The following is a 16,639-nucleotide window of genomic DNA, read 5'->3' as shown; positions in this document are numbered from 1 at the left end:
GTTGGGTGTTCGGTGCTCAAGGGTCTCACCTCAGTCGTGGTATTGAAGATGGAAGAGAGTATTGTACATTCACTCCCTCCACCGACTATCCTTGCCGGTATCGAGACTCAAACCTGCGATCTTTGGGTTACAAGTCTGACTCTCTAACAATTAGGCTACAATTGCTGGAGCCTTCAACTTTTTTGTGCCTTGAAGGAGACAAAAAAAAGAGAGAGAGAGATTTACAAAGCGCTGAATGTCATCACTTTAGGTTTATATAATTTAATAGAATTGTTGTGATTGTCAGTGTAAATTTCATGTAAACTCACCATGAGCACAAAGACTCCACAGTTACTGGAGAACCCCTGCATTGGAGTGCCCTTGGTAATCTTTACAGGTAAGCAATAAATAAATAAATACAATGTAACTGAATGATATGCCAAAGAATATGTGATGAATCAAAAAATTACTGGAAGATCTTTACAGGATAACTCCGTCCAATGTCCAGGAAAAATGGTCTGAGCAACCCTCCTATTAAATGTACCCAAATACACAAAGGTCAGCAACATTAGGCAACTGTAAATGAATCTTAAGTAGTAACAGTACTACAGTATGTGTTTTAAGGGAAAGAGTTTTACATTGTCTCTGTTATTAAAATTAATATGAATATTACATTTAAACATGCATATCACATTTAAATTTTCAACTTCAGAAATGACAACATATCATTTAATACACTTCACTCATCATCATTCCCATAAGAACCACCAAGACACAAAAAAGAAAAGAAAAAACACTGAATGATTTAGAACAGAACCAGCACACAGCAGCTGAGAACATTTGAAAAAGAACTGTTCAACTGGTATTTCCGAACATGAACTACTGAACTTGCATGTAAAAGTCCTGTACACTTGACTGTATCTGCCATCACTTAGACCAGGGGTGCCCAGTCCTGTTCCTGGAGATCTACCTACCTGCAGACTTTAGTTCCAGCCCTGCTCCAACGCAGCTGTCTGTAATTATCAAGTGCTACCTAAGAGATTAATTAGCTGGTTCAGGTGTGTTTGATAAGGGTTGGAGCTGAACTTTGCAGGATAGTAGATCTCCAGGAACAGGATTGGGCACCCCTGACTTAGACCATTCTTGTATAGCAAATAATAAAACACAAATCATCTAGTGTGACTTGCTCCATGATGGACATAGAGCAGTGTTTTTGCAGTCTTTTGCAGAAACATCAATCTGTCATAAAAATATAATACAAACAACAGTAAAATTGTGTACAATGTATATTTTATAAGAAATGTGTCTACACAATGTTACAACTGGATATTATTATTAGTAGTAACAATATATATTACAAATGTATTTTAGTATTGTTATTACTATTTTTTCTATACTCTCCTCTCTCATATATCTAAAGGCTGTGGAATATGTTTACACTACACATTCTACATGTATTCATACCTTTCTCTTTGTTTTTGTATATTTCTTTTTGTTGTAGTTGTTATGGTTGTTGTTTGCCTCTATTTTCTGTTTTGTCTTCTGTCATATTTTTGAATTTGTCACATTTTCAATAAAAAATAAATCTATAACACAGCAGAACAACAGACACAATAGACTCTATGCACGAACGCTGCTGACATATTTCCATTTTTTTTTTTTTTTTTATTAATATACATTTCGGATTTTACTTTATAAACGTTACTAACTATGAGTATACTTAATATCACAGTTTCTAGTAAGGATCAGGTGAGAGATCTGCGTGAGGGCGACATGTTTCAGGTCGATGAGGAAGTTAGCGAAGCAGCATAGTTTGGGAGTAGGAGGACACAATCAAGACTTTAGCTAAGCAAAGTTAAGGTTTTAAATAGAGATGCAGCGATCGAGCTGTGTTGTGGCAGATGTTGCTTGTGCAGCCACATCAGAACTGTTTTGTGTCTCTGAGCAACACAGCGGTGTTTCGTTACTGAATGAATCCACGTTTTTAATGAATCAACTGAGTCAGTGATTCAGTAATATATTCATAAAGGCAGTTGCTTGCCTCGTTTCTGAATGAATCAGCTGTTTGAACGAATCTGTTGAACTCACTTATTCAAACAGCCATTTGCTGCCACCTACTGGTTTGGTTTCAATTTATTTTAATTTCATTGCCTACAGGTGTAGAAAACACACACAAAAAAAAAAACAAACAAACAAAAAAAATCAGAAGACAAATAATCATTTAATATTGTATTTACACAACATGACTGTACAGGAAATGTTTAACACTGTATCAAAGTTATTTATATTTACATGTTTACATTTCTACATTATAAATGTTCAGTTATATTTATATGTTTACTGCAGTACAAATGTTCAAAGTTATTTATACTTATATGTTTACATTACTGCAGTGCATCTGCTCAAAGTTATATATATATATATATATATATATATTTACATGTTTACATTACTGCAGTACAAATGTTTAAAATTATTTATATATTTACATGTTTACAGTACTACAGTGCAAGAGTTCACCGTTATTTATATTGACATGTTTACAGTACTGTATTGAAACTGTTCAATGTTTATTATATTTAAAAGTTTACATTCCTGCAGTGCAGGCAATAAAATATACGTTTATATTATTATTATTATCTAAAATCACAATCTCCAACAAATGTTATTTTGTCTTTAATCCTTTGCTCAAGCTTTCACTAATGGGCCATTCTGGTAATTACTATGACTGCAAAATTCATCCCTTTGAAAAATATAGAAAACAATAGAATGCGCTGATTTCGTCTCCTTGAACATCTTTCAGGCGTATGCCACAAACATGAACCAAAACACAGCTGATGCGTCTACTTTTAATAGCCTACATTAAGATTATTTGAGGTTAAATGCATTATATAAGTTACTTTGGAATAATTTACAACATGTTTCCTGCTGGCACTTTGAGAATAGCACACAGAATAAAGCCCTGTCCAAGCTCTGCCCCGCTACAGGTTGTGTCGAGCTATTCGTTAGTGTGGTTGTTTAATGAGAAAAAGATTAAATGTAGTTGCAATAAACGTGTTAATTATCCGTTCAACTGCAGCGGCGGAGGACTATTATTCTGCCCGAAACTGTTAACATGATCCCCAGTCGATCCATAACACCTGTTGAATGACGACGAATGCCGCAATGGAATTCTAAGCCGTAACGAACGCAAATCCGCTCTGTACTGTTCGTCAGAGCACACAAATGACGCAAAATGAAAGAAACTTTTCTTTAACACTTTCTATGGTCGTCTAATACAAGATCTAGCCACTTAAGCAGCGGTTATTTCGTATTTCTTTCGGAAACACTCTAGACAGAAAACTGCGACATGATATTCAATCTGCCTCTCTCCTTCTCCTTCTTTCCGCTCCTCACCCCTTGCCAAATCTGAATTCTCAGTGTCTGCACATGGACGGGAGTAGACAAAATACTGACCAATAACAAAAAGAGGAACATACATGCTGGTCAAATACACGTTCTGAACAAGTAATCAGTGTAACAGTATTACAGACAAAATGCTACCTAATGATATGACTATAGCATTTATGATCTCTACGTATTCAGAAGTATACATTTAGGAGATTATAAATAACCTAGCCAGGCTACAAACACATCATTTTAATCAGTGTTTTCTGAGCTTCTAATAGGCATAGTTAGCATATGATATTGTGTAGCTAATATACTAAGTTTTATCACGGCTGTCAGTGTAGTTTTTTTTTTTTTTTTTTTTCATTTAATTCAATTCAAGTTTATTTGTATAGCGCTTTTCAAGATACAAATCATTGCAAAACAGCTCTACAGAAAATTAATGTTTCTACAATATATTTAGTAGTGGCTTACTAGTGCTGACTATGTCAAGTTGATGTACATATGGCAGAGATGAATGGTAAAAATCAGTTAATTACATAATCAGACAATATTAACAGTAATGAATTGAAGAGTTCAGATGCAAAACCAGCTAAAAGCCATCTCGATCAAAAATGAGATAATGATACTGAGTGAATGATCCTGACACATAGTATACATCCATCAAATACATTTACTTCAAACTCGCTAAATTTAGAAGCAGCCCAATCAGAAGTACTGGTACTTGCATAGAAACCTATACAAAGTGCCAGAAAGAAATGCTAATTTTAAAGAAATACATCAGACGTATTTAGAGGCTTTTGCATCTGAACTCTTCAATTATATGTTGCAGTCAACATATAGCAAAATTCAGTAGTGCTGTATGTTGTTTCAGGGTTGGCATCATCTGAGGTCCTCAGAGGGGTTTGCATCATCTCTTCTTATGTGTTCTGGATCCAGACTGAAGCTTGTGTAATTCCTAGTTACCACAGGGTGTCAATCCCATGGCAGAAACCGAGGAACAATTACGGACATAATTAGCAAAAATGATTTGTTTAACCCAAGCTAAAGAATAATAATGTGCATATGATCAGATAAAACTGCAGTACAAGATAATGAGATGCACTATTTGAATGTTTGGCTAAAGAGATGGTCTTTAATCTAGATTTAAACAGAGAGAGTGTCTGAACTCTGAATGTTATCAGAAAGGCTGTTCCAGAGTTTGGGAACCAAATGCAAAAAACCTCTACCTCTTTTAGTGGACTTTGCTATCCTTGGTACCACCAAAATTCCAGAGTTTTGTGACCTTAGGGAGCGTGATGGATTGTAGCGTGGTAGAAGACTAGTTAGGTACTCAGGAGCTAAACAGTTAAGGGCCTTATAGGTAAGAAGAAATATTTTGTAGCCGATGCAGAGTCTATAGCCAGTGCAGAGACTGTAAAATTGGGGTAATATGATCATATTTTCTTGACCTGGTAAGGACTCTAGCAGCTGCATTTTGGACAACCTGTAGCTTGTTAACTGAAGATGCAGGACAACCACCATTTACTATTCTTTGGTTTTATACAGCCAGTTGAACTTATTGAAGACCCTGTCTGTGCACAAATAAAATAAAGAAACTAAATAAATAATTTATGTAGACTGTTTTATTAATTTAAAAAGGCAAATATCAAAAATATTAAAGTAATAATAAAAAAAATAATTAAATAATTAAATTTATTTGTTATTTTATTCTGGGGGAAAAACATTTTCATGAATTGTCCAGTAGATGGCTGCAGTGATTCACACATGCTACTCATGCAGAGTAGTGATTCACAAGCAGAGGGAATCAAGATAATTAATAATAATAATAAATAAAAAAAAAAAATAGAATTATTAAAAAATAATAATAATAATTAAACATATATATATATATACACTGCTGCCTAAAAGTTTGGGATCAGTGAGATTTTTAATGGTTTTTAAAGACATTTCTATGCCAATCAAGCCTGCATTTATTTAATCAAAAATAAAATAAACAAAAAAACAAAAAAAAAAAAAAAAAAACAGAAATAAAAAGTAATAAAAAGAGATGGCATAGATTTACTTTACATTAGAAAATACTTATTTCTGAATAAATGCTGAATAAATTCATCAAAGAAACCTGAAAAAAAAAAATCTGGCAGCACAACTGTTTCCATCATTGATCACTCTAATAATAAATCAGCATATTATAATGATTTCTGAAGGAACATGTGACACCTACAGTTTTTCTCAATCGATTTGACACATTTCTCAACATTTTCAAAGTGTTGTTCTGTGATTGTTGATAGTACAGATTTTTAGTCCTCCTGGGACAACTTCTATCATTTACATATACACATATATACAGTCCAACTCCGATGGCCATTGTGTCGACTCTGATGCAGGGCAGGGCCGACCCTGGCCAATTTGCCACCCTGGGCAAGATTTTACCTGGTGCCCCTTGCTTCACAGCCCATTCCACCAATAATACATTTTCTTATTAAAAAAAAAAAAATGATGATAGTGAAATAGTAACACTTACAATAAGGTATCATTTGTTAACATTAGTGAATGTATTAACTAACTTGAACTAACAATAAACAATACATCTGTAACAGTATTTATTATTTTTGTTAATGTTATTGAAAATTAACCTTATTTTAAATTGTTTCCAGTGAAACTATAACATATAGGTGCTGCCTAAGTCACATTATAAATTAAACACAAACAGCTAGAATAATTACATCTGGTATTTCAGCACAAAACTGTATTCATTTGAACTCTTCTCTAGCATACAGTAACGTTACTGTTTAATCTTCAAAATAGATTGGAAAAGTGTTCGACTTCCAGTAGATGGCAGCAATGTTTTACTAAACTATAGCCCTTTCTAACAATATCACCTCGAATAAAAATGAGAAACGTACATCTTTAAAGTGAATTTTACATAAAATGTTGTTATTTTAATAAGCCCAATATTATACAAATATTACTAAATTAGCCAATGCCATTAGCCAAATACCATAAATCCCCAAATACTACACACTACTATTAGCGTAAACATATTTATATCTGTTTGGTTGTCCACATTATTCAAAATATAGTATTTTGTGTTTAGCACAAGAAAGTAATACAGGTTTGGGACAACATGTAAGTGAGTAAATAATAACAGAATTATATTTTTTTGGGTGAACTATCCCTTTGATGACAAGCGGCAGCATGTTTAGTACTGCCCCTTTAAGAGCTGCACATCTAATATACAGGCAGGCATCCGTTTTTTTGTTCTCTCTCAATTCAGTAGTTACTTTCACTTTAGACATAAGCTTCTATAAAGTGTTTTATATGTAAAGCTTGTGTGTTTTGACAATAGTAGCGTAATCAGATGTGATACATAACTTAGTTCAGTAATTAGGCGCTATGTAACAGTATTTTAATGTGTGCGCGTTTCAGGTGTACGTGCAGTTTCAGGTGTAAGCGCACGCGACCGGCAGGACTTTAAAGCAAATAATGTACTTTCGTGATTGTGAATAAGCGCAGTGTCCCGTGAGTGTAACTACCGCTGAGTTGACACTGAAGTGAATATATGTCGCGCTGTACAGTAAAGTCTCTCTGTGTGGAGTTTGCATGTTCTCCCTGTGTTTGTGTGGGTTTCCTCTGGGTGCTCAAGTTCACTGGTCATTGCTGAAATGGTCAAACTCAGGGCTTCAAACCCTGAGGTATTAATGGCCTTTATCTTGGATCTGCAGGAGAAGGGGAGCCAACTCAAGGGGCTAGACATGCCGGAGAACCAGAGTGTCCTCTTGAGGGAGAGGAGGATGAGTGATGTGCTATGGAGGGCTGACCAAAGCAGTGCTGCTGAGGAGTCAGTCTGAGGTCAAAATGTCTGTACGTGGAATTCTTGATATATATTTATACTTATATATTAACAGGACTGACTCACAGTTGTAAGTCATTATTTACACAAAGATTCTGATCTGTGATGCTTCTCAGTAGACACCAAACATGTTTGTGTTTGTTTATTACATGACAGGTGAAGAATAAAACAGGGAAGACATGTTCCTTTAAATAGGCACGAGTCATAGGATATTGCTGGATACTGTTGCTTGTATCCTGAAATGGGGTAAATTGTTGCAGTTGTTACTTATCTTGCTACAAAAAATACCCCAAAAGAAAAACCAAGTTATGTGTTGAATAATATACATTGGAAGAAAGCTGGGCAATAAATATTGTAAGCAAGGATTTACCAAGATTTGTGAAATTCCAGAGGGGTCATAGTTAGATATATTTTCAAATAGACAGAACTATTGAACGGTGACATCCTACCTCATGGCGCCCTCTTGAGGCTGCTTTAGGACTTAAACTATACCAACATATCATACACTGTTTTTAGAAATGTAATGAATTTTCTTATCATCAGGCTTAGATTGCCATGTACTGTATAACAAAAATGTCAACAGCACATGAGCTAACACTGTTGTACATGCCTTGAGAGTCACTGTCACATTCACTGTCTCATGAAGCATGAGGGGGCAAATTACACCCCTAAATGGAAATGTTAAAGGAAATGTTAAGTCCACTACCAGAACAAACATTTAGATCATATTCTCACTCCCTTGTTATCCAAGATCATGTCTTTCTTTCTTCAGTCGTAAAGAAATTATGTTTTTTGAGGAAAACATTTCAGCATTTTTCTCCATATAGTGGACTTCTATGGTGCCCCAAGTTTGAACTTCCAAAATGCAGTTTAAATGAACCATCAAACGATCCCAAATGTGGTTGTAAACAATCTCACCCGAGAAAGAAGGGTCTTATCTAGCAAAATGATCTGCTATTTTCATAAAAATGCATGTTCACTTTGCAAAGACTGGGTCGGTACTTCTGCAGTGATGTAGGATGATTTTGAAATGATTTTTGAAGTTGAGGGAGAAAATATGTTTGGAGTTTTTCGACATACCCTAACTGTCTTGAGTCAGAAAAGACAGGGTTCAGGCAGAGCAAGACAAGATGAGTATTTGAGATTAAAAAGTATTTAAATTGTATTTTTTTTAATGAAAATAATTGATTGTTTCGCTAGATAAGACCCTTCTTCCAGCTGGTATCGTTTACAATCACATTTGGGATCGTTTGAAGCCGCATTTAAACGGCATTTTGAAAGTTCAACCTCTGGGCACCATATCAGTCCATTATGTGGAGAAAAATCCTAAAATGTTTTCCTCACAAAACATAATTGCTTTATGACTGAAGAAAGAAAGACATGAACATCTTGGAGGACAAGGGGGTGAGTAAATGATCTGTAATTTTTTGTTCTGGAAATGGACTTCAAATTTAATTTCTGTCACTACCGTGAACCAACCATCACACAAAATATGAAGTATATGAGCCAGCTGTTCATGACAGGCCCAAACCAGCCAAAGTACCAGGACAAAAATACACTCAGCAAAAGTATTGTCTATACAATCCAATTAATTCTTGATGGATAAAATCAAGTTCTTCCTTTGAAATACATGTTTTCTTGTTGAATATCCTGCTTTAATCAGAGGTCAAAAGAGTTGTGTTGCTGGTTCATGTTCACTTTAACTGTGAGATGCCAAAAGGAGTCACACCCAAAACGTGACTTTAACAGTAAGTAAACATGTTCAGTCTGAACTGAGATACTGAGAGATTCCAGGATGAAGCTGAAGTTTCTCACCATCACAACAGATTAAGATCAAATTGCACTTTCTTGCTCTTCAACAGATGCAACTGTTAAATACACACAAAACAATGAAACATTGAAACATGAAATATTGTTTTTATGAACTACCTACCATCATCTTTTAACTGTATTTAACTGAATATAATGCAATAAATCAGACAGACATTTACCTCTCATCCTGCAGCATTTGAAAATCATCACGACTGTCACTAACAAATATGAAGAAACTGCCAGTACAGAACTGAGTATGTGGAGAACAGAGATCTGAGATTCTGAATGAAACACTGAAGAAGAGACACACAATCACTTTATCAAGCACCAAATCTGAACAAGGACATAAGAAGAAATAAATCAGCTCACAGTTTCATTGACTCTCACCTGTGACTGAGATCCAGCTCTTGGGTGACTCTCCTCTCTCTGGGTGTTTGCAGTAGTAGAAACCCTCATGTGACTTTGAGACAGTAGAGATGATCATCTCTGTAGTTTGACTCTGGATGAGTGATTCATCTTTATAGAAATCAGCTCTGAGGTTTGGTGGTGTTGTATTTTGATATAAACAGTGTAGAGTCAGAGTATCTCCTTCAGTCACAGGATGAACAGGACTCTCCAGAATCACATCAACTACAGAAACAGAGCAAACATCAACTGACAAATAGTAAGAATATAGTAAAAATCTTTCATCACTGTAACAACAACAACAATAATAATAAAAAAAATTAAATAATATTAATAATAATAATTCATAATGAACTGAGAATCAATAATTTTTATATCACAAAATCAAAATGTGAGCAATGTTTTAGTAGTCGAAGGTTGAATAATCTAGCAGACAGCAATTTCCATCATATAGGAATAAGATTTTGTGCATGACTGAATTGAGATCACAATCCGACTATGTAAATCTGAAACATTAAACGAGAGCTTTGTGAAATAAATAAACACAGAAACAATGACTCACAGTGTACAGTGATATTAACAGGATGATATTTCTCTCCAGATTCAGACTCACACCAGTACACTCCAGTGTCGTATTGGGTGGTGGATCTGATTGTACATGTAGATCCTGTTTGTGATCCCCACACTGATAAACAATCTTCCAGCCCATATCTGTCTGTGTATATTGTCACTCTCCATCCAGTAGAGTCTCTCTGGTCCTCACAGCTCAGAGAGACAGAGACAGATGTGAAGTGTTGAGTTCTGTTGGGACTGATGATCAGAGACACAGGAGGAGAAACACCTGAGAAGACAATTACAGATACAATTTGGAAATCAAGTCAAGACAGTTTTATTGATATAACACTTTACACAACTTAAATTGTTTCAAAGGTTTTCATAAACATATTAAAGCCCTAATATCTGTAAGTCATCACTGAGCATTTATATTTGTAAAACTTTATAAACAAAATTACGCCTTAATATATTTGTCATTATGCCATCAGCAAGCAAGTCAAAGACAACTGTGACAACAAACAAAAACCTTAGAAGGAACCAGACTCAACTCAGGAGTCAGTTCTTCTTTGCGTATTCAGTGTATGTCTAGTAGTATTTATAGTTAGTTAGCTGACGTTGTTGTATATTAGTTTGCTAAGATATAATTGGTAGGCAGATATTAATTAAACTGTAAAATTATTAGTTACGCATTTATATGGTCCATCCAAAATTTGTAAATGTGCATATTGATGGAGTGTCCTGTGTTTTTGTTAAAGCGCCTCCTAGAACTGAGGTGTGGTTAATGACATAAAAATTAAAAATACATTTTATGATGAAAACACTCTTTATTAAATAGGTCAGATTATACATTTTTATTACACCTATTTGATTATTTTCCCTCAAGTCCACTTAGGTAAGTAACTCTTTTATGCCACAATAGTTATATTTTAGTTTTTAATTTTTTCAGCTAACCCAGTGTAACGCCACGCCAGCAGAGGGAGCCCTCACCCATTGACTCTCTGTTACCGCTCCCTCTGTTGCTTCATGGGTTACTTCCTGTTTGGTGGCCATTTAAGGAGACCTACACCAAACAGGCCCCGTGAAGTATTGTTTTGCTGTGCAGACTCTACTAAGTGTTTTCTCTGATTTCATTGCCTTGTTTTTGTTATTTTTCCACAGTTTTGGTTCTTGTCATAGTTTTGCCTTGTTTTTGCCATTGTTTTGTTCTGTTTCATTGCCATAGTTTTTGCCTTGTTCCATTGCCTTGTTTATTTTGTCACTTTTGGACTGCTCACCGGTATTTGGACTCTTGTCAGATTATTTGGATCTTGTTTTTGTCTTGCCTACGTGTTACCGTTTGTTTGAAAAATCATCTCATTTGAATCTAATCTCATGTCTGCTGCACCCAAAGCAAATCAAGTGATGGCTGATCCTTTGGTGTCAAGTCAGGGCTGCACTTTCAGTGCCAAGTGACAGCTGTGTTTCCTGAGCCATGTCAACATACAGCTGTTCTCCATGAGTCAAGCCAAGATACAGCTGTTGTTCCCCAAGAGTCAAGCCAAGTCACAGCTGTTCCCCAAGAGTCAAGTCAAGTTACAGCTGTTGTTCCTGAGTCAAGTCGAGTTACAGCTGGGTTGTCTATGTTATGCCAAACCACAGCTTATTTCCATGAACTAAGCCAAGTTACAGCAGATCTTCATGAGCCAAGTCAAGTTGCTGCTGTCTTCCCCGAATCAAGTCAAGCCACAGTTGATCTTCATGAGCCAAGCCAAGTTACAGCAGGTTTTCATGAGCCAAGTCAAGTCACAGCTGGTCTTCACGAGCCAGGTCAAGTCACGGCAGGCCTCCCTGAGTCAAGTCAAGTCTCGGCAGACCCCTCTGAGTCACGCCAAGTCACGGCAGACCTCCCTGAGTCAAGTCAAGACATAAAAGCACCTCTTCACGACATGGCTGCTAGTACAGGCCTTCGCCAAGCCACGGCTGTCCTACCAGAGCCTCACCATTCCCCTCTGACCTTCCAAAGCCACGTCACATCTCAGCTGATCTTTCAGAGCCTCGTTGTGTCTCAGCTGACCTCCAAGAGCCTAGTCACGTATCAGCTGACCCCCCAGAGCCTCGTCACGTATCAGCTGACATCCCAAGCCATGCAGAGCCCACGCTCCCAAGCCACGCAGAGCCCACGCTCCCTAGCCACATGTCCATAGCGTCCACACCCTCAAGACCGGCAGGCATCCCACTATCTACTGTGCTGCCTGTATTAGCTGTTGCCATTTTGAGCGTGTGGGCCACACACTGTGCTCCAGAGGCCTCGTCTGTCCACGAGTCTGCTCCAGAGGACACTTTTGGACTGCTCACCGGTATTTGGACTCTGCCTGATTATTTGGATCTTGTTTTTGTCTTGCCTACGTGTTACCGTTTGTTTGGAGATCGACCCTGCCTGTCTGGACTACGCTGTGTTAAATAAAGCTCGCATCTGGATCTTACACGCTTCCCAGAGTTCTGTTACACCCAGGAATCAAGGTTTTGCTGGTTAGTTTGGTCTATTTAGGCCCTGCTAGTAGATGCAGGAACTACAACTGACAGCAAAAGCATCTTTTTTCCCAATGACACGATTTAAAAAGTAGCCACATTATGACAAGACAACATTTCAAAACACTTTAGGCTCTAAAATTTCCAGAGTGTTTCACTCATTCTGTGGTTCAGTTTGAACTCACCAGTGACCCATATTAACTGTGTGTTGCTGATGGTTGTGTTATAGGCTGGTTTTCCTCTCTCTGCTCTGCACACATAAACTCCTGTGTGATTCAGAGCAGCAGAACTGACAGTGTAGTTTCCTCTAGCTCCTCTAATGCCATCTGAGAGCAGCTTAAAAGGATTTCTGTTGCCTGTATAAAATGAAAATGACCAGTTACTTCAAGACATGAGCATTCATTTCTACATGAATTTAATAAATTACCTTTGTTGGTATAATCAGAGTGTTCAGACTGATGAAATATTTTTTTAGTCTCATATTTTTTACAAAACCAGTTTATTCAGATGTTACTGCACATTAAGGGCCCTATCATGCACCGGGCGCAATGCGGCGCCAGGCACGACAGAAGTGTTTATTGCTAGTTTCAGCCCAACGCAGTTTTCATTTTCACATCCTGTGCTACGTTGTTTAAATGGCAAATGCATTTGTGCCCATTTGTGCACCCATGGTCATGCTGGTCTGAAAATGGTGCTGTGTTCAGACACATTGTTGGTGCATTGCTCTTTTGAGGCATCTGAAATAGACTACGCCACTGACCAACTGAAACCTGGTTTAAAGTCAATGGCGCAATATTTTATTTATTTATTTTTGTTATTTAAAGAGCATGTTATATGCGCCGAAAGGCAGGTGCACAATGCACATACACTCTGCTGAGGGGGCTCGGCCATGAATACTCTCTCTTTTGGCGCTGACCCTGCTCTCTGGAGAAGTGTTCAGTCTTTGTTCTAGCAAATTCTGGCGTGTTAATAGTGAATCCACCAATCCATGGGGCAAGTGCAACTGGATCTTAAAGGGAATGGGAGATGAGACTCTGACTGGTTTAATGCACGTTACACCAAAAACACACCCATGACTCATTAAGAGAATAGGGACAACCCGTTTAGACCAGGCGCCAGAGGTCCCTAATCATTTTTCCTGTCCTTAAATTATCAAAAGAGGATTTGGACATGCCCTAAGTGCACCTGCGCCCTGCGCTTTAGACCATGTGCTTAGATCGTTAAAATAGGGCCCTATATCTTACCTGATGAGGCAGTTACAGTGAACCAGCTGAATGTCCAGCCTGTAGAGGAGCCGTTAACCTCACAGATCAGAGTCACTGAATCTCCTTCAGTCAACCACATCTGTGGAGAAACACTTAAAACTGCTCTGGGAACTGAAGTTGAGAAATCACTCATTAATAACATGTTAAACTTGTGTGTGAATGTGAAGAGTTGATCAAACTCACCTGATACTGTCAGTGTAACTTCATCACTGTGTTGTGATCTGCCAGACCCTCCTCTCTCTACTCCATAACAGGAGTATTTACCTGCATCACACTCATTAACAGGACTGAATGTGTGTTCCTGTAGTTCACTGAAAACATTGACTGAACCTTCTTTATACCAGCTGTAGTGCCATCTAGTGGTTTCTTCAGCATAAATGTCACATCTGAGAGTGACTGTCTCTCCTCTGAATACATGTTGAGCAGGTTTAATGGTCACTTTGGCTTTTGGTCTTTCTGTACAATGACAACAATTTACAATTTAAACAATGTGCTACTTTTACTGCATGAACACAGTTACTTGATTGTAAAACACACATGCTAAATCAGACGAGACTAAAGTGTTGTTGTCTACAGCTCTCATTTATAAAAGATCTGTTAATATACAATTATTGGGAATTTGGAAACATTTGGAGTTGTGAAAGTTTTTCACCAAGTTTTCCAAGTACTGCTCACTGCAGAGCCGAATGGCCTCCAGCTCCCCCTCTCTGGAGGTCCAGCTCCACCTCTGTGTGAACTAATGGGTGGAGTTAGGTTAGGACAGGGTAAGGGGTAGGGTTAGGGTGTGGTTAGGTGTCTATCTCCACCCATTACCTCCAGCGAGGGGGAGATGGAGCTTCAGCTCCTCCCATCTGGCTCTGCAGCGAGCACCCTCTCGTTTTCTAACAGAAGATCTTGTCTCTCACTTTTTTGATTTTGATTTCACAAAGAAGGTAAGAAATATATCTGCTGTTTTGGATAGACTGATATTTTTTGTCACACCTTAGAATTGTCACATGAATAATTCAACTTGTTAATTGTTAATGGGTGCATTTATAATCATAAAATAATAATAAAAGGTAATTTCTCAAATCTCAGTTGGTTTTTAACATGGAAATATATGAATCAAACTGACTCACCTACAGTATGTTGAGAGTAGATGTTTGAAATCAGCACTAAAATCACAAATAGAAAACTCATTAATACGTAAACATTGAGCTGATAATTATAAAAATGAACAAATATTAAGATATCATATGGGGGACTGTATATGTGTCTAGATAAACGTGAAAATATCAGACTGGTGTTTTATAGATTTGGTCATTGCAGAGAACTGTCTGATCACAAGCTGAAGAATAAACAAACTCTTACTGTGTACTAGTGAATATTATGACAACAGCAACAATAACTGCATAACAAACTAAAAGAACTGATTCAACACAATTATACAAAACTGAATGACCGAACAAACACTGATCTACAACACAACAGAGTGCATTTAAATGTACACTAACTGTACAAAACTTATCTTTCACATTTATTACGGACTAGAGCTGGATTTAAAACACTGAAAGCAGCAAGAAAAGACATAAACCTAGAAACATTAAAACATCATTTAACAGCAAATCCACGGAAATACATTTAGAGTAAATAATACTCACAGAGCACAAGAGGAAGTTGACTGAGCTCACAACCCATTCTCACTCTCAGGGCGTCAAAAACTGCAGAACTGTCAAGCACCTTTAGCGTCACTATGAAAACGAACTGGGATCTACATTGATTTCAATGGGAAACTTTTCGCGTCAGAACACAGATGCGAAGGACATGAGATGATAGGCTCGTTTGAGATGCGCCTCGCCTCGCCTCGCCTGAAATGTAGGTGAGAGTAGGCGGCTGCAGTGAGGGGAAGAGTGAAATAAGTGCAGTCAAGAAGTACAGTTCTGACCTCTCAAAGTAGAACAGATACCTACGAGATCAAAGGCAGATAACGCGTTATCACACTCACGTGCTGTGTTGCTGATAAACATGATATAATTTCAGCTCTGTTGTTCTTATATGAAAATAAATATGATGAACAAGACACTCAGAGTGCTTGCTATTTAATTCCATACGAAAGACGTATCATCCATTTTTACTTTAATACAAACGTGTATTTTAGATTTTTATAGAATTTGCATCCCTCTGGTGTGTTTACATTTAGTTCATCTGTGAAAAAGCACAGGTTCTGATGACTTTGTCAAAACTCTTCACACACATTTCGCGGTGAGCGGTACTGCACAGATTTTGCTCATCTCAAACCAGCCGATTGATCGCTATGAAATCACGTTCAGGAAGTCTCATTCAGTACACATCACAATATTTGCCATCACTTTACCTGTGTTACAGGTTGGGTGAGTAGTTGTAAATACGCTTAATGCTTGTTTTAAAATGTATCCTGTCTTCTTTATTAATCAGATTAGCGCCATATGTTTATTCGCTTAATTATATCTGTCATCAGAGGCTGTCTTTGCATTTCATTGCATTTAACGAACACACCTGCTAATTTGGGGATTAAACTCTATCTGTCACGTGATGTGCCATGGACCTTCCATCAGTTTTATATTCATATCAGGTTCAAAGATGTAAGTTGTATTTTTAGTAAAATCATGGTAACCACAACACTTACAACAGCAGCTGCAGTTGTGCTGTGATGTTTTATGTTAAAACAGTAAACATGACACCATGTTTTTTACCACAGTAACTGCAGTTGTACTGTGGTATTTGAGGTTAAAACACTGTAAACAGGATACCCACCATGCTTTTACCTCAGTAACTGCAGTTTTACTGTGATATTTAAAGTTAAAACACAGTAAACATGACACTTCCCTGGTGAAAAAAACAGCATATTCTGGAAGGT

At 37.2% G+C, this 16,639-nt stretch overlaps 1 protein-coding gene across 1 annotated transcript; it reads right to left on the bottom strand.

Annotated features, from left to right (window-relative positions):
- Nucleotides 1-8,591: 8,591 nt before the first annotated feature.
- Nucleotides 8,592-14,005, bottom strand: LOC127158632 (uncharacterized). The gene is made up of 6 exons (XM_051101689.1): nt 13,744-14,005; nt 12,685-12,855; nt 9,999-10,277; nt 9,419-9,661; nt 9,211-9,324; nt 8,592-9,087 (listed from the first exon to the last, which is right to left on the bottom strand). Exons 1-6 carry the CDS (start codon nt 13,904-13,906, stop codon nt 9,053-9,055), a joined length of 1,005 nt encoding a protein of 334 aa, XP_050957646.1. The 5' UTR covers nt 13,907-14,005; the 3' UTR covers nt 8,592-9,052.
- Nucleotides 14,006-16,639: the final 2,634 nt, after the last annotated feature.

Source organism: Labeo rohita, unplaced genomic scaffold (genome assembly GCF_022985175.1).
Source record: "Labeo rohita strain BAU-BD-2019 unplaced genomic scaffold, IGBB_LRoh.1.0 scaffold_1616, whole genome shotgun sequence".
NCBI lineage: Eukaryota > Metazoa > Chordata > Actinopteri > Cypriniformes > Cyprinidae > Labeo > Labeo rohita.
Note: the sequence above shows the minus strand (reverse complement) of the source record. Positions and strands in the feature narration are given on the sequence as shown.

Excerpts from the sequence above, each read along its gene's own strand:
- LOC127158632 (XM_051101689.1), bottom strand. The coding sequence starts at position 13,906 with ATGTTATTAATGAGTGATTTCTCAACTTCAGTTCCCAGAGCAGTTTTA. Across the intron at positions 9,662-9,998 it reads TGTTAATATCACTGTACACT|TTGATGTGATTCTGGAGAGT; the intron begins GTGAGTCATTGT and ends CTGTTTCTGTAG. Across the intron at positions 9,088-9,210 it reads CAAATGCTGCAGGATGAGAG|TTGCATCTGTTGAAGAGCAA; the intron begins GTAAATGTCTGT and ends TGTATTTAACAG.